We start from the raw sequence: 18,359 nt of genomic DNA, 5'->3' as shown, positions 1-18,359 counted from the left end.
CAGAATAATGAGGTTGATAGTGCTGGTGAGGATTATGAACCGGAAAAGTCACAAAGTTCTGGTTGTTTAGAGAACTTGAATTCTTGTGGTGGAGATGTTGGGGTGAAAAAGATGCAGAATAGTGAGAGGGAGGATGCTAGTGAGGTTTCCGGTGAGGATTATGAACGAGAAAAGTCACAAAGTTCCGGTTGTTTAGAGCACTTTAATTCTTGTGGTGGAGATGTTGAGGTGAAAAAAGGGCAGAATAGTGAGGGTAAGGGTGCCGGTGAGGATTCTAGTGAGTTTGCGGGTGAGGATGCTGGTGAGGATTATGAACCAGAAAAGTTACTAAGTTCTGGTTGTTTAGAGCACTTGAATTCTTGTGGTGGAGATGATGAGGTGAAAAGGGGTAGAATAGTGAGGTTGATGGTGCTGGTGAGGATTATGACCAGAAAAGTCACAAAGTTCTGGTTGTTTAGAGAACTGGAATTCTTGTGGTGGAGATGTTGAGGTGAAAAGGGGGCAGAATAGTGAGGGTGAGGGTGCCGGTGAGGTTTCTGTTGAGGATGCCAATGAGGATTATGAACCAGAAAAGTTACGAACTTCTGGTCGTTTAGAGCAGTTGGATTCGTGTGGTGGAGATGTTGAGGTGAAAAAGGGGCAGAATAGTGAGGGTGAGGATGCCAGTGAGGTTGCCGGTGAGGTTGCTAGTGAGGATGCCACTGAGCATTCCAATGAGTATACCAGTGAGGATTGTGAACTTGAAAAGTCACAAAGTTCTTGATGCAGTACAATCAGCCAAAGGTTTACAAACGTAAACCTAAAAGAACAAGAAGCCTGGAATCCACCAGGAAATTGAGAGAAAACCTCAACAATTAGTTTAATAAAAATAATAATAGAATAATCCGCTAGCAATTGTAAAAATTGCTTAAGTACGCTTAACGAAACCCTAGGGCGCAAACAACCATATAATTAAGGCCCACGGATAATTACAAACCCAAATAAAATAAAAAAGAAAATAAATAAAATGTCTAAAAGTTTAGAATGCAGTTTGACTCGTCTCGCGATTCCCTTCGAAACGATATGCATTAATACCACTTTCAGAGCCAAACCCTCCGACTAGTAGAAATCATTTCCCCAATTTCTTGGGTTTGCAACGATCAAGCTGTTGCATAAACTTCTCCGCCATCCGTTCTGCATCAGTCTCCTCTACTTCCGAAGAACTCGACCCCGAGTTATCTTCAAGATAACACGCCTCATCATCATGGAATTCATGAAGGTCTGCAACATTGAAAGTGTTGGACATTCCCATTGACTCGGGCAGATCAATGATATAAGCATTATCATTGATTCGTTTCAGCACTTTGAATGGTCCATACTTCTTTTGTTTAAGCTTACTATATAAACCAGCAGGGACCCTCTCCTTCCTTAGAAATACCATCACGGAATCTCCTTCCTGGAACACTTTCACCCGCCTGTGCTTGTCGGCTGCAGCTTTATACTTAGCATTGGTCTGCTCCAGCTTCTGCTTAACCTTATCTCTTACTGCCAGCACTTCCTCAGCCATATTTTCAGCAGCAGCACTTGTACAATGACCTGCAGGTAACTTCACTAAATCCACCACATGGTTAGGCACAGCGGTGTACACAATGGAAAATGGAGACCTCCCTGTCGCGTTATGAACTGCGCTGTTATACGCAAATTCAACCTGTGGCAGCGCATAGTCCCACTGCTTGGGCTTTTCTCCGCAAATGCTTCGTATCATATTTCCCAGCGTCCTATTTGTGACTTCAGTCTGACCGTCAGTCTGGGGATGAGCAGTGCTGCTTCGGTTCAAGGAAGTTCCAAACATTCTCCACAGAGTGATCCAAAAATGACTAAAAAACTTGGTGTCACGATCAGAAGTTATAGTTTTCGGCACACCGTGCAGTCGGACCACCTCTCTGAAAAATAGCTTGGCTATGTTGGATGCATCAGCTGTTTTCTTGCACGCAATAAAGTGCACCATTTTGGAAAACCTGTCAACCACCACAAAAACTGAATCCACGCCCCTTTGTGTTCGGGGCAATCCTAGCACAAAGTTCATAGCAATATCCTGCCAAATATCGTTAGGAATAGGCAAAGACATATATAAACCGGTATTTTGAACCTGACCTTTCGAGACTTGACAAGTGTAGCACTTCTTAACAATGGCCCCTACATCCCGCTTCAACTGGGGCCAATAGTAACGCTCCTCTAAGCTTGCGATAGTTTTGTCACGGCCCAAATGTCCGCTCAAACCCCCTCTATGTAAATCTCGAATAAGCTTTTCTCGCAAGGATGTCATAGGGATGCACAGCAGATTACCCTTGAAAAGATATCCCTCATTAATAAAGAATTCTGTCACTGGTTCGTGGTTAACACACTTCGCCCATATCTTTTTGAAATCGTGGTCAGCCTCATATAATTCCTTCAAACATTCGAACCCCACAACTTCCTGAGAAAGAGTAACCAGCAGGGAAGCTCTTCTACTTAGGGCATCAGCAACCCGGTTTAGAGTTCCAGACTTATGCTTAATAACAAATGGGAACTTCTGCAGAAAAGTCACCCACCTGGCATGCATTTTATTAACATATTTCTGGCTGTTAATGAACTTCAGGGCCTGATGGTCTGTGAACAGTACGAATTCCCTCTGGATCAGGTAGTGCTCCCATTGCTTCAATGCCCTTACAACTGCATAAAATTCTTGGTCATAAGTACTCCATTTCTGACGGGCTTCGCTTAGTTTTTCAGAAAAGAAAGCTACTGGTCTTTTTTCTTGGGAGAGCACGGCACCCACTCCCACTCCGCTAGCATCACATTCGACCTCGAATACTCTCTCAAAGTTTGGAAGAGCTAGAACCGGAGCGGTGCAAAGTCTCTCTTTGATGAGAGCGAAACTCTTCTCCTGCTCGTCTCCCCAATTAAATCGGCCCCGCTTCAAACACTCCGTGATAGGCGCAGTAATGGTACTGAAATTTCGCACAAACTGCCTGTAAAAAGTGGCCAGACCATGGAAACTCCTCACCTCAGTCACTGATTTTGGAGTCGGCCAATCCCGGATTGCTCTAACCTTCTCATCATCAACCTGTATACCGTCCTCACCAACTACAAATCCCAAGAACAGCAGCTTGTTGGTGCAGAAAGTACACTTTTTCAGATTCATATACAACGAATTTTCTTTCAGTACGCCCAAGACTCGTCTCAGATGAACCAAGTGTTCTTCTTTGGTCCTGCTGTAAATTAATATATCATCGAAATAAACTACAGCAAAAGAGCCAATAAATGGACGAAGAACCTGGTTCATAAGTCTCATGAAGGTGCTAGGCGCGTTGGACAACCCGAAAGGCATCACCAGCCACTCAAATAGGCCATCCTTGCTTTTGAACGCCGTTTTCCATTCATCACCTGGTTTAATTCGAATCTGGTGGTAGCCACTTCGCAAGTCTATTTTTGTGAACACTTTAGAACCTTCAAGCACATCTAGCATGTCTTCTAGGCGCGGAATAGGAAATCTGTACTTGACTGTAATCTTGTTGATGGCTCGGCTGTCAACACACATACGCCACGCATTCCCTTTCTTTGGAACTAAAAGGACCGGAACCGCACAAGGACTCATACTTTCCCTGATGAACCCTTTTTTCAACAAGTCTTCAATCTGTTCCCTTAAAATCTTATTCTCCTTCGGACTCATGCGGTAATGGGGAAGATTTGGTAAACTAGCGCCGGGTACCAAATCAATTTGATGCTGTATGTCTCTCATAGGTGGCAGTTCATTAGGCAATTCGTCAGCGACGAGCTCCTGAAAATTCCTCAACATCTGCTGCACTTCAGGAGGAATGGTGGTGTCTTTGTGTACCGTCAACAAACCTTTCAGTACCACAGGAAAAAAAGAATCAGCTTCAGTTATTGCTTCATTAATCTCCCGCTCACTGCTAGTCAAGGTCAGGAAACTGGAATTCCCTCTTTCTGGCACACTTAGCTGTCCTGACTGTGTAATAGGAGCCATAGCAATTTTATGTTTGTTCCAAGTAAATAACACCACATTATCTCGTCCCTTAAATGTCGTATCCAAATCAAACTGCCAAGGGCGTCCCAACAGTACATGGCACGCATCCATGTCAATCACATCACACAACACTTCTTCCCTATAATGTCTACCAATGGAGAGTGGCACTCGGCAAGTTTCAGTAACACGAACTGAAGGTCCTTTCTCCACCTAGCCCAGCGAATAAGGCGTCTCATGCGGCTCTGTTGGTAACTGGAAATGCTCGACCTCCTTTTTCGACACGAAGTTTTCACAGCTGCCATTGTCGACAATCACACTGCACACTTTGTTTTTAATTGAACAGAGCGAACGAAAGATACTTCGCCGCTGCCCTTCCTCTTTTGGAGCCAAAAGAACTCGTTGTAACACCAGATTAATTCTTTCCAGCCCCTCTCCAAGGACAAACTCAGCCCCTGCATAATCATTGTCAGCCGCTTCTTCATCTCCCTCTTCAGGTTCATCCACTTCTACTAAGTTCGCCTGTCTAGCTCAGGGCAAACATTCGAACGATGCCCGGGTTTGCCGCATCTATAGCAAATATCTGTAGTGGGTCTGGCGTACGGGTTTTGTTTTTGGGGTTGGCTGCGAAACTGCCCTCCTCTATCAAAATTCCTGCCACTACTTTCACTCGTTCCTCTAGCTGGGAAATTCGAAGACTTCGATGCACCCCCGCTACTCTGCCCAGTTTTCCCTTTATCAGCAGGAACAACAGCACTCGCTTCAAAGGAATCTGCTACACTCCTCCGATAAGTTATTTGGCGCTTCTCTTTTTCCATTAACTCGGCCTTCAATGCTATGTTAATCGCCTCCTGCAAGGTCCACATATTTTGCAATCCAATTCTTTCTTGAATAGATGATTTCAACCCGTTCACATACCTTGCAACCTTCTGGTTTTCTGTCTCCTGTAGATGGTTACGTTCGGCCAATCGCATAAATTCATCCGTGTAATCAGCCACTGCTCTATTGCCCTGCACGCAGCTTATAAACATGCGATACAAAATTTGTTCGTAATCTGCAGGAAGGAATCTGCCCATCATGAGTTGTTTCATCCTTCGCCACGTCCGAATACGACTCTTTCCTTGCCTCTGGCGGGTATTCTGCAATTGATCCCACCACACAGCCGCAGTACTTTTTAGACGGAAAGCGACCATTTTCACCATCTTGGACTCCTGAATCTCCATAATCTCGAAGAACCTCTCCACCTCCACCAACCAATCCAAGAAATCCTCAATCTTTAGGTTACCCGCAAAGTTCGGAATGTCTGCTTTAATCCGATAGTCATCAAAACGGTGATTATTATTAGGACGATTCTGGTTATTTTCCTGGGGTAGTTCTTCGATCTCCTCCTCAGATTCGGAGTCACTCTCTTGCACACGACGTCCCACGGGGTTTCCCACGTTTTCGCCCCCTTGATTGATACCACCATTATTAGCGACTGCTCTCCCATTATTAACACCAATATTGCCAACCGTTTGCCTTAATAAATCTCGAATCTCACCAAATTGCACAGACAGATTGTCAATTCGACGGTTCTGGGCATCCAGATCCGCTCGAGTGATTGGTTCTGCATTTTCACGGTCACCCATTGCTTGAATCAACGATATCGAAGAGGAGAGACCTGCTCTGATACCACTTGATGCAGTACAATCAGCCAAAGGTTTACAAACGTAAACCTAAAAGAACAAGAAGCCTGGAATCCACCAGGAAATTGAGAGAAAACCTCAACAATTAGTTTGATAAAAATAATAATAGAATAATCCGCTAGCAATTGTAAAAATTGCTTAAGTACGCTTAACGAAACCCTAGGGCGCAAACAACCATATAATTAAGGCCCACGGATAATTACAAATCCAAATAAAATAAAAACGAAAATAAATAAAATGTCTAAAAGTTTAGAATGCAGTTTTGAGGCCCTAAACGATCTCGGATGGCCGAAAAAGCCCATACATCATGGCATAGCCATGAGTTTGACTCGTCTCGCGATTCCCTTTGAAACGATATGCATTAATACCACTTTCAGAGCCAAACCCTCCGACTAGTAGAAATCATTTCCCCAATTTCTTGGGTTTGCAACGATCAAGCTGTTGCATAAAGTTCTCCGCCATCCGTTCTGCATCAGTTCTTGTTGTTTAGAGCAGTTGGATTCTTGTGGTGGAGTTGTTGAGGTGAAAAAGGGGCAGAATAATGATGAAAGTGAGGTTAGAAAGAGAAGTGGGAAACTGGGAGAGGGGCAAAGTGTTGAGGTTGGTGCGAAGAGAAAGATAATGGTTGACTGTATCGGATCAATCATTACTCTCCTAGAACAGACCTGAGGTTGAAGAAGGCTTCCCAACCAGGAGATATTGATCTCGTGTACACTTTAATTATGGAGGATGCTAAACTTTGGACCACATTAGCGGCATCCTTATCTTATCAAAGCTGTTCTCTTATTTCCATGTGGAGCTACTTCCACACACAGTAAATGCTTTGGAAATGTGCATTTTTTTGCAATCTTCTAACAGATTGAATTTAGACAATTTTCCATGTGTAGTATGCTTCTGATTTCCTAAAATAAAATGCATGTGTCCTACTAGAGATGCACAGGGGAGTTTTTTTATGATAGGCTGCAATTGAAACATTAGATGCTCTGATAGTCTTACAGCTGAAGCTGAAACAGCCAGGAAAAGCTTGGAAATTTGCTTCCATATTACTCATAAGGGTCAGTTGTGAATGGCCAGATTGAAATTATTGTCTATGACATCAAGCAACTGGCAGTTTGGTTCCCATTTTATTTCTCTACTCATGTAAGATGCCAATATAACATGACTGCACATCTGTACGTAGCAGCTTTGTCCATAAAAAGCTTGTTAAATCCATCTGACATAATGTTCCTCCATGTTGGTTTGGAGGTCTTGGAGCTCGATAATCTATTGATGTAATTTTCTATGAATTTCTGTTATTTGACCCAACAAAAAAAGTACAGCAAAGCAGTCAAAGAATTTGTCTATGTGATCATGAAAATTTATTGGACAATTGAAACTTCTGAGCCAGGTAGTTTCTTTGTGCAGAACCCATACAGGCATGCTATTCGTATAGACACGGGTTGTATGGCTCACGGACTTTGTTACTTAAAGCTTTAGGGTTCGGAACTTCTAGCTCTAGTGGTAGAGCACTTATGCCCACACCCCATAACAAGAGTTCGATTATAAGAGGTCTCTTTGGTAATCAAAATTGTACTTAGACATGCTAGAAGGTTTTTGATCTCAGGAGAATAGAACAATGTCCAAAATTTATGACCAACCACACTAAAATGTTATTCTGGCCCGAGAAAAAGTTATACTATACCTTTGATTCAATTTTCATGAAGTTTCAACATGCCAATAAAAATAAAAAGATCCCAACCCCAACACAGAAGAAGGCCTAGAAAGGATCCATCCACTATGACCTAATGCTGGCTCCCAAGTCTCAAGGCTAGCAACCCTGCAAGTCCCGCCATCTTAGGTAGACCAGCCCAGCACGATAGTGTGTGTAAGCTCCCGCCACAACCAAGATATGAAAAAGTTGGTGACTGTGGCCAGCAATATCAAACTTTCCCGGTCTCCATCGCTCTGGTATCCTTGTAGCATAAATCAAAGCCCCCAATCCATAAAGAACACCCATTAACACCTCATAGCCAGTAGTCTGGAGGACCTCTGGTTGGTTTCTGTACAATATGAGCTTATGTGCTAAAGGCACCACACCTGACACGCCCATCCCAAAGAAGAGAGAAGCACGATAACTACGGAACTTGGGTCCTTGAAAAAGTGGGAGGAGGGAGAAAACAATGGTGGCGCTACCTAGTAGTGTTATGAATCCCAAGTAGAGGTTGCAAATGAAGGGGTTGCACATGAAGGAGTAGTAGACAGGAGGGTAAAAGGAGGTTGCAATGAGTGCAGCGATGCCTGCATAGTCACACCTGAGTACTATGTAAGAAAGGCGCTCTGAGTGGCAAGCAAGGAGGTGGCATGTGCTACTGGCTAGCAAGCAGAACATGGCTCCGCCTAGGAAAGCAAAAAAGGGCCACCTAGTAATAGGTCGATACATAAGGGGAGCCACCATGTTCATCAAATCTTCTTTCAGTCCATGCTGCAATTATCAAACAAATAACAAAGGCATCAGGCCGTGAAACATGAAAACAAAAGGACAACTTCGAATTAAAAAGTATGTTTCCATAAGTATATAGAACAGGTTTTACAGAGATATTTTATAGAAAATTATATGTAGTCAGGTAGCTCGGTCAAAAACTGACGCATATGAGGTGAAAAGACGTGGTAACCAATTTGAAAGCAATGAAATGACAGTTTTGCGTGAACATAACTTACAAGCAGAGTTGCATGTTATATCAATATATCGTGGGAGTCAATGTCAAGGAGCAGGACAATACCACAACAGAATTCTCAGTTTGATAGGCATGGGAGAATCGCTCAGGCAAGCATTTGGTGAGAAGTTCCATTACATTCCCTGAAACTGAGAGAAAATCCATAGATGGCAAAGATGTCTTAAACTCGTCTTTTAATTTATAAAGATCAGACAGGTTGGGCAGTGAAGGGAGGCAATTCAACAGTTCTGGATGAATTTTGTACAAATCAGCTCTTCTAATCATCTCAGGCAAACGTTGCAGGGAATGAAGATCCATGAAGTCTGGAGCTCTTGTTGCTGTGTATATGGTTAAGAAGAGGAAAAGGAAGAACCCGATCAAATGCCTACAAAGTACAAACAAATTCAAGAATGTTTAAGAGCAAAGGTCCTAAAATCATTTATCAGTAATCAATGTTGTTTCATATAAGGACTGCATCAAATATAATGAAAATCATGTATCACAATTTCACAAGGTATTACCAACATGAATGTATATAAATTAGGGAGGGAGAAAGGAAAAGAAAAACAAAATAAGCATTAGATTAAAAGAGGTAATAAGTTCTTGAACTAAAGTGCTTACGTCCAGACATTAAGAGTCTCATTATGAATGGAGAAGATGCTTAGAAACACCTGCTTCAAAGGCCATTCGGATCGGTAATAACCCAGAATGAACTCGTTGTCTCTTAAAAACCCAGGCAATGAATGGTATTCAACAAGCTGATTTTTTCCTTTCTTCCATAGTCTCTTTCCCTTTCTTTCCTTTAGAGACACTTTTTCTCCATCTTCACAGTCAAAATGATTATCTAATGATTCAGAGGAAGCAACCCAATTCTCATAGCGGCCACCTATCATCTCTGCAACCCACAAACAAGAATCAATGAGGGACATTGTCATACTAAATAAGACTACAAATGAAGCTCTGATAAAAGTTAAAGAAGACATCACAAGCTAATGCAACAGGCATTGCATGAGAAGAGCTTTTCTTGGAAAAATAAAAAGAAACAAGTATCAGATGCACAAAATCTGAGAAAATACCAGTGGAGTTCACTTTATTATTCATATGCAGGTCCTCCCATATTCTTGTGTTTCCTAAATTATTTCAAAATTTTCTTTAGTAATGATAGATGATTAAATGTTTGATAAACAATATTCTTGAATATCTAATATACCCAAAAGGGTAAAACCCTTGAGAGACACTTGGTTAAAAACAGTTCAATCACACCAGGTTGTTAACATGTACCCAACTCATTGCTTTACAGTAAACCAACAGTTCAGGAGCCAAAATTAGAAAGTCTATGACCCGTTGTTGGCTTTATAAGTAGATATACATCCTCTAGAATTTATATCACAAAAGATTATCCAGACTAAGGTTTATTTGTAGATCTTTTCCCCTCACCCATAGCTATTTAATTAAAAGAGTGTCATTAAGGGAATCTGGGAGGCTTGGGAGCCTCTCTAACCCAATCTAGCAGAGCTCATCATAAGTTTGCAGAGATATATAGGCCAACAGATAATCAGGTGAAGAAAAAAAAAATAAACAAAAGGTGTACTTTTTTGATAAACATTGGTAATTCTTTTAAGATTTTCAACAAACAATGACACAAAAATGAATATTCACAACAAATTGACAGATTTTCCAGTAAAATATACAAATGGTGAAGCCAGGCCACAATGCAATCAAGTTTTCATAGACCATACCCAAAATCATCAGCTGATTAATTGGCAGAACACAATTGGACGAGAAATATTAAACTCAGAAGACATGTGAGAGAAAAATTACTTGGTCTTGGAGAACCACCACCCATGATCAAAACCCAGAAGATATATATATATATATATATTTTGGATTTATTTGGGTCTCTTTAAAGGAAACTGCCAAAAACACAAAAAAGCGTCGATGAAAACAATTGCCGTCGAAAATAGTTATTTTTCTTGGCAAAATTTCCTTTCCAGGGAAAGAAAATTTCCCGAGAAAAGTAGAAAATGCTGATGAAAAGTGTGATGAGAAAGGGAGAGGCAGTAAAGCTGGGGTGAGGAGGAAAGTTTTGGTTGGTGTGTCATGTGTGTCATTAAATACCAAGACATTGATTGAATGTGTATTGTGTAAATTTGGAAGGAAATCTTAATTTGAGAAGCTGTCTTTGGGCTTTTCTTGACAAATGGCTACCTATTTGCGACGACAACGCAACTTCTTGGGTGGTTATAAACTTATAATGGAACTTTCTTCTCCTCATTAAGTCATAAAAACTGATATTGACCAAACAAAGAACACAAAGTCACAACAACTGGTCGCGTGTTACAATATTTTTTTTGCATCAGTGTATTTGGCATTTCGAATCTTCGTTGATCACTATGATTCAATAGTGGGGTACATTTGGTTAGACTGATGCATATTTGGCACAAACCTAACTCGTTAAAAATAACCCAATATTATATCAGTTTACTTGACGTTTTAAAATCATTGTTGATTCGTATGATTCAATAATGGTGTACATGAATTGAACTGATTCATATCTAACACAAACCGAATTTATTTAAGACTGACTCGACCTAACCGTAGATATATTTGACACTTTAGGTCTCACTAGACTAAAAATTTGAGCTGATTAGATCAACCTAGTCAAACTTGCTTTCAGTTAAATTAGTAAAAGCATGTGACATATTTGAGGGTAGACACAACCTGTTTACATATTTTCTTTTTGAAAAGAGCCTTTTACATTTCTTCGATTAATTTGTTTATCAATTGCATTGAAGAAAGGTTTCTTCATCTTCCAAAAAGCCAACACTAAAAATTGCCTTGGCTAGTATAAATCCTTCAGGTTGGTTTCTAATTTTCTCTCTCAATATCTACTCTCAATATTTACTCTCAATTTCTCTTAATCGCTCTTGCTCTATATATATATATATATATATATATATATATATCTACTCTCAATCTCTTTTCTGTTCAATAATTTTATAAATTTTATAAATCATATTAAAAGATAAAAAGTAAATTAAAAAAGGGACCTGCCCCTCTCGGACACAATCTGAACCGATATGAATCGTACTTTGGGTTGGGTTGAACCTATCCTTTTAATGAGGGTAAAAAACTAAAATATAAAAAATTATCAAATTAATCTGACCACATATCTTAATAGAATTGAATATGAAATGACAATTGAATGCTAAAAGAAAGTAAACACACACTCAAACATGCATGCATAATGCATTCTATTTATATTGAAAGCAAACAATCTTCTTCTTGCCAAGCTAAAAACTCAAGTGCAAAAATTGATTGGAAACTAGTGCCTTTTCTTGCTTTTTATTCAGTGAAGCAGTGAAGAAGAAAATTGGAGAAATTGGTTTAGAGAGAGAGAGGGGGGGATGATGGTTTCAAGCAGTAGTTTTATAGATTCAAAGGGCTGGGAAATACTTGTCCAATCTGCATGGTAGCGCATAAAATTCATCGTTCCTAACGTCCGAGCTATATAAGCAAAACTTCTCCCACCAATATAAACCGCTGTCTTTTCGAGATGCATCAGTTTCACGGGACAGTGAGCAGTCCAATATCATAGCAACCAGAGAAGCTACCGTTGTGTGGGACATGAAGATGACAGTCACTATATTGTGAAACTGAAGTAATTGAGCAAATTAGAATAAGCAAGGCCAATGGAAGATTTTAAACGAAAAAAATTATAAGACTCTAGGAAAAAAAAAAAAAAAATCTTACCCATCCAGTACTGCTTTTGGACCCTGTGTGATAATATTCTCTGAAGTATTGTGGTACTGAAATTCCCATGAAGAAAGAGAAGCCCAATATAAATTTTGTTCTGAAACTGTTCAAGTTACAAAATTGGAGAAAACCAAGACCTGCAGAAGCTGCAAGTCACATTATAGGCGATTGTTAAATATAAGGCATTAGAATCATATTTCTTGTTTTTGTTGTTTGACAACTTAATTCACAATATTTCAATCAAACAACTGAAACTTATGTACTCATGCATTAATGGGATTGTGTAGGATAAAAACATAGGAGAAATCATCATAATGCATGTTCTGCAATGTATGAAAACATGAAAATGTCAATACAATGATCAGATGTCTAAACAAACAGAGATACGTACCAACATAGCCAAATAAAATACAATAAATAGCTGCTATTATTGGCAATGGAATAGAAGCAAAAAGTGCTCCAAATTTTCCTGGTTAAGAACACCACTAGGCAACATGAGAAACGATGAAGAATACATATGTAGTATAAGAACTAGTATGAAACTACGTCGAAAAATTGGCAGCATACCAAATACAGAAAATAAGATCATGAACCCAGCTGATATTTGGATGACTCTACGGCTTCCAACTCTAGTCATTGCTAATAGACCAGCATTTTCCCTGCGTGGCAAATTAGAAGAGTGTAATAAGAAGAAAAAATTTGGTAAAATACAAATTGTTAGGTTAGGATTCCAACCCTTTTTCTTGTATAAAAAAAACCCTGCTGCATTGTATACATGCATAAATCGAAAGAAGGCATGAATTTTACTGAAAATAGAGACATGAGGTTTGAGTTCATTACACTGAAGCAGTAGAGCCGGTTAGACAACCAAACATCCCATTAAGTAAAACTCCTATACCCTGAAATTAAAGAAGAAAAATAAAATTAAAAAAAAAAAAAACATAAAAAATTGACAATGGAGCAAAGCACCTAGAATAGAAAAACGTCACAATTCTAAATTAGACGAGCAACAGGCAAAGATGTCCCTACCAGCCAGCCAACACCACGGCTAATGACAGAGGGTGGTACAGGTGTGGCACTCCCATATCTTGCTGCAGCAAAAAATGTACCAGTGGACTGCAAACATTGAAGGTATACTAACAATATAACTAGAAAGCCATCTTTTTCTCAACAATGTCTTTTTCATTTGATCCAAAAGCATTCCATTATATAGGAACAACATTGATAAATACTGATAACTCTCGGATAGAGTATTAGAACGGAAAAATCCATTAGATGATGAACTATTGGTTCTAAGATTTTTATAAATTTTATAAATGTGTTTTCCTAAAGCAGATTCCACAACTGAGCCATAGAGACTTACACTTGCATTTTGTTAACTACTGTGTATAATGTAAGCTAAAGTACTTAACAAATTCACTGCTACCATCAAATTCTTAGTCAAATTATAAACCAAAATTTATACAACAGTATCATTGTAGATTTAGAACCTTTGACATAAATCTAGTTTAATAATTCCTTTATACTACAAGTATTCCCAAGTAACTTAAGTGAAAATAGGAATGAACCTCAAAGGTTGAAACAAAAGAAGCAGCAATCATTGCAAAAGCTTCTCCTGCATTAAAAGTGGGGCTCCCCCATTGAAACGGATAAGGAATATATATCCTGCATATTTATGACAAAGCAAAAAGACAAGAAGATCCATTGTTGTCAAAATACTCAAGAGACAAAATGAGTTAATAGATAATTACAGATCGCATACAGAAGCTCACCATGGAGATGCACCAAGAAGGCCAGTACGATCAGTGCGGCAACTAATTTGGGTACTGGCAGGTTTGTGGTCATACACACCACTTGAGGTCAGAAGTTGTGCAAACAACCATACAATTGCAACAGAGAACAGCAAAGCAAATCTGTCGCATATTTGCTTCTTTGTATGTATAAAATGAGGAAGATACTGCAAAACAGTTAATCATCTAGAACATTACTTAGTGCCATGAGAAAACTAAAGGAAAAGACTCTTCATTTGATGTCATATACTGTGTGGTATCTGGAGTAGGCAGAGTAAATAATAATTGATCAAGACTTGCCTGTGCGATGAAAACCATGATGATCAACTCTGGAAGCCCAAGTTCAACACATTTGGCCAACTAGAAGAAGAGAAAAAAAGAGGGGAAAAAAGAGGTGGATAGTAAATACACTGCCTACCAAAACCTAATGTTAAGAGTAACCAAATTTCGATAATCTACTTGCACCAACATACAAAATGGATATATATGCATTCTCATTTTCTCACTTTCAAAATAAAAGGGAACACATAAATCAGGCAGACCAAGCCATTCATGACTTAATGCTTATTTCTTGAATTTGAAAACTCGAATTCAGATTTTTGAGGGGGAAAGAAAGCAATATGATAACATGCATTTAATACTTCATAGTGCTAAGGTTCAAAAAAATAAACATTAACTATGAGAAAAGAATGAAAGATCAATTGAGAACTCTTTACCATAGGGAAACCAAGATGATAGAGACCAAGTCCCGTAAAAGTTATGTATGGGACAACAGAAAGAGGGCTAAGACACCTGCATCAAGAAAGTTAAGAAACTACAGTCACAATTCAAAAAGTATCAAATACAACTAGTAATAATTTGAAAAGTTTAATTGATTACTTGCATTCAACAATCCAGATCTTCAGTTCAAAATAATTTACCTTACAACATTTCTCCACAAGCCTAGGAAGCCCATAATCATCTGAAAACTGGCAGTAATGATTAAAGCACCTTGTATACCTCTCATCGTCTGTGTAAACTTCTGGAAAATTCATTCATAAGGCTCAATCAAGGAAGAGATCCATGGAAACTAGAAAGTGATTTCACCTATAGGAAATTATTTTTCAAAACCAAGAATAAATAAGTTAAGCCTGACCTCATGAGGATCTGTGTATTCCTTATATCTACTGGCTAGGAGTACTGAAGTTGTGGGGATTACATATGTATATGAACCGACTATCACTGTGGGAAGTCGGGTTCCAAATAGAGATTGGAAGAGTGTGCTGAACCCCGAAACAAAGAGCATGGTTTGTATCACCCTAGCCTTCTCAACCTGTGACGAAAAAAGACTCAAGTAAATTAATCTAATACGTGAAACAATCATAAAGTTAGAATCATACTCGAGGAACAAATTAGAATCATAAATTTAGCAATCAAGCCCTTACATTTCCTCCACCCATTTGAGGAACAATCATACTTGGGATTAAGATGGTAATCCCAAGAGTCAAAAGATAATGCTGGAAACCCAACACAACAGCTTCCGCTGCATAACCATGAAGATAAAATCGTTACAGTGCTTGTAACCATGAAAGATAACACAATACCCAACACGAACAGGAACATGAATACGTATAGGAGCATAAACAGAAACATGAATACGAACATGAACACAAACACAAACATAAACACGTACAGGAACATGAACACAAACAGGAACATGAGCACGTACAAGAACATGAACACGAACACAAACACAAACACAAACACAAACACGAACACGAACACGAACACGAACACGAACATGAACATGGACACGAACATGAACATTAACATGAACACGAACACGAACATGAATACGAACATGAACATGAACATGAATAGTCTTTCACATTGAGAATTTGAGATTATAAGAGCATAATAATAAGAGAGAATACGAACGCCATGGAGGCGGACTGTTAACACAATACTGAACACCAGGCAACTGCTCTTTCAGTGGGTGCGGTTGTAACTCCTCCACTTTCTTGATGTTGTTATTTCCACTCCCCCCACAATTCTTGTTGTTGTTAGTGCCTCCACCGCTGCCGCCACCACAGTTGTTATTGTTATCACCATTGTCAGCATAGTTGTTACTGTTGTCACCACAGTTGTTGATGTTACCGCCACCGCCACCAGTACCAGCATTGTTATTGTTACAGCCACCGCCACCTTTGGCCATGTCTTGCTAGTTTGCAGATGTCTACGGAGGAAAGAGAACCAAAGAGAGGTTATAGAGTAGCCAGAGAGCTTTCTCACACAATTTAGCTGTCAAGTAGACCGTTACAAACTGTAATAACCCATATTTATTGGAGATGCGTAATGAGTTAAATGGGTAATGCTCGAAATTGAGTACCAAGTGAGAAAGTGATTCGAATTTCGAAGCAGCAACCGTTACAAATTGGAATAACAAACAATGATTGAATGATAATGGTGGTCATCAATTTGTGAATTGAGTGAGAAATCATTTTGAGCAATTCAAATTATTCAGAAATCAATTTTCATTGAATGCTGAATATTTTCAACGGTTTTCTATCGTCAACCACAAATGGTTTCGTAGTAAAACAATTATGCATTCTCACTCACCAGAAATTGCATCACTGCTGCTCTTCAAGTTCGAGCTTTGGAGGTTGAACTGCACGAGCATTTTCGTGATTTTCATTCTTCGTCTTCTTCTTCAGTTCCGAGCATTTTCTCTCTGGTTCAGAAGCCAGTACACTCCCACTCCGAGACATTCCGATTATCCGGCGGAAGCCGTCTCGGATTGTTGGACTCGGAATCGGTTTCGGATATGTAAAACGACAGCGTTTTGGATAGTTGGACGAGGTTGACCCAGTTGGCGGGTGCTGTCCTCCGTTTGAACACCCCCATGGCCCCACAAGGGAGAAATGTTTGCTTCACTAAAATAAATCAATCAAATATGGGAATACAGGAAAAATACAATAATGCTAGTTGTCCCACATTTTTTTTCCCATATTTGTATCCCACTTGATGTGTCATTACTTTACTGGAATGATATTTCCTTTTTCTTTTTTAGGTTTTATTTTTTAATTTTTAGTGTCCAATGTATGAATGCCATGTGAGATGGTATGAAATTGTGGTATAAAAATGTGGTAAGTGTAGCATTACTGGGAAAAATAATCAAGGAAAATGCCAGGTACCATGTCCTTGTACCTTATTTGTGGTACCACATGATGTGGATTCCTAGCCACCTTTGATTTCTTCCTCTCTCTTCCTCTCTCTTTTTAGATTATGAAGCCACATCATGTTGTACCATAAATGTGGTATAATGACATGGTTCTCCTTGCATTACCCAATAATCAAAGACAAAACTATTTGCCAAGTGCCAACTAGATATTTGGGTTTTTTTTTTTTCTTGCATTTCTAAAAAATTTCGAGTTCAAATCTCCTTCTTGAATTTATAAGATAAAGAAAAAAAACGCAAAACTATGTATATCGATGATGATCCTATAAAAAAAAAGTAAATTATATTTCAATCTCATCAAACGATTTTGATAATAATTTTTTTTTATTTGGGAGAGAGAGGATCGAACTTGATTGCATTGTGGATAATTCTATGGCCCCTCAAACTGGGCTACCCAACAATTGCAATTTTGATAATAGATTTATAAACTCAAGATTGCTAGAGTAAATATGCATTCCTTACTGTAAATCCATTTATTCTCTTCCATCATATTTACACACATATGGTTAATGACAAGCCGAGGATTTAGGAGGCCCTAGGCAAGAAAAAAAATTGAGGTAATTTGCCCATACAATAACAAAAATGAGTTGAACAAAGAAGTTGTTGGGTAGCACAGTTGGAAGGGCAGTAAAATTACCCATAGTGCACCCAAATTCAATCTCTCCTCTCCCAACTAAAAAAAAAAAGTTGAGCAAAAAAATCAATAACAAGCAATTTCTAACTTGATAACCATAAATTTAGTGAAATTTAAATTATTTGAAAATCTTTAAGTGCACAAAACTAATATATATCAACATATTTGATTAAATATCAGAGAGGACCCAATTTCTAACCACAAAAATATTTATTTAAATTAGTTTTTTGTTTATTATAAATTCAAAAATAAATAAATGGCAAAAAGCTCTCTTTTTTTTTTAGCAATAGGATAAAAAACCCAAATTAATTGTAGTAGGAGGCCCTGGACTAGGCTGGTCCCTAGGCGGTCGCCCACCCCGCCTAGCCTCAAGGCCTTGCCTAGTTAATAATCATATGGTCTAGTTGATTACATCAAATTTATTTTTGTTGAAGAACATATTTCGAGTAATTATTCTGTATAATCGTTATACCGTCATATAATGTAACTAATTTACTTGTCATAATATGGATGAACGTTATTCACTATATACCCTACAAGTATAATAAACATATGGTCTACCCATATTACAACATGTTCAC

The 18,359-nt window shown here is 38.8% G+C and overlaps 2 protein-coding genes across 4 annotated transcripts; both read right to left on the bottom strand.

Moving 5' to 3' along the window:
- Positions 1-7,354: 7,354 nt before the first annotated feature.
- On the bottom strand, positions 7,355-10,330 carry LOC147273664 (heptahelical transmembrane protein 4-like). 2 transcript variants are annotated; one of them, XM_086228530.1, is made up of 4 exons: positions 10,203-10,330; positions 9,003-9,276; positions 8,448-8,766; positions 7,355-8,149 (listed from the first exon to the last, which is right to left on the bottom strand). In XM_086228530.1, exons 1-4 carry the CDS (start codon positions 10,225-10,227, stop codon positions 7,496-7,498), a joined length of 1,272 nt encoding a protein of 423 aa, XP_086084656.1. In that variant the 5' UTR covers positions 10,228-10,330; the 3' UTR covers positions 7,355-7,495. The 2 variants fall into 2 exon arrangements, with proteins under 2 accessions (XP_086084656.1, XP_086084657.1); XM_086228531.1 differs by lacking the exon at positions 10,203-10,330 and having other exon boundaries at positions 8,448-8,719; positions 9,003-9,104.
- LOC147273663 (Xanthine/uracil permease family protein) lies at positions 9,111-16,653 on the bottom strand. Of its 2 annotated transcripts, XM_086228528.1 has the most exons (16): positions 16,526-16,653; positions 15,845-16,142; positions 15,352-15,449; positions 15,063-15,239; positions 14,848-14,948; positions 14,644-14,719; positions 14,228-14,287; positions 13,910-14,094; positions 13,706-13,802; positions 13,167-13,253; positions 12,978-13,036; positions 12,705-12,796; positions 12,529-12,606; positions 12,135-12,283; positions 11,838-12,037; positions 9,111-9,276 (listed from the first exon to the last, which is right to left on the bottom strand). In XM_086228528.1, exons 2-16 carry the CDS (start codon positions 16,119-16,121, stop codon positions 9,255-9,257), a joined length of 1,758 nt encoding a protein of 585 aa, XP_086084654.1. In that variant the 5' UTR covers positions 16,122-16,142; positions 16,526-16,653; the 3' UTR covers positions 9,111-9,254. The 2 variants fall into 2 exon arrangements, with proteins under 2 accessions (XP_086084654.1, XP_086084655.1); XM_086228529.1 differs by lacking the exon at positions 9,111-9,276 and having other exon boundaries at positions 11,708-12,037.
- Positions 16,654-18,359: the final 1,706 nt, after the last annotated feature.

Source organism: Dryas octopetala, chromosome 9 (assembly GCF_963921425.1).
Source record: "Dryas octopetala chromosome 9, drDryOcto1.1, whole genome shotgun sequence".
NCBI classification, from domain to species: Eukaryota; Viridiplantae; Streptophyta; class Magnoliopsida; order Rosales; family Rosaceae; genus Dryas; species Dryas octopetala.
The sequence above is the reverse complement of the archived record's forward strand: the minus strand, read 5'-3'. Positions and strand labels throughout refer to the sequence as shown.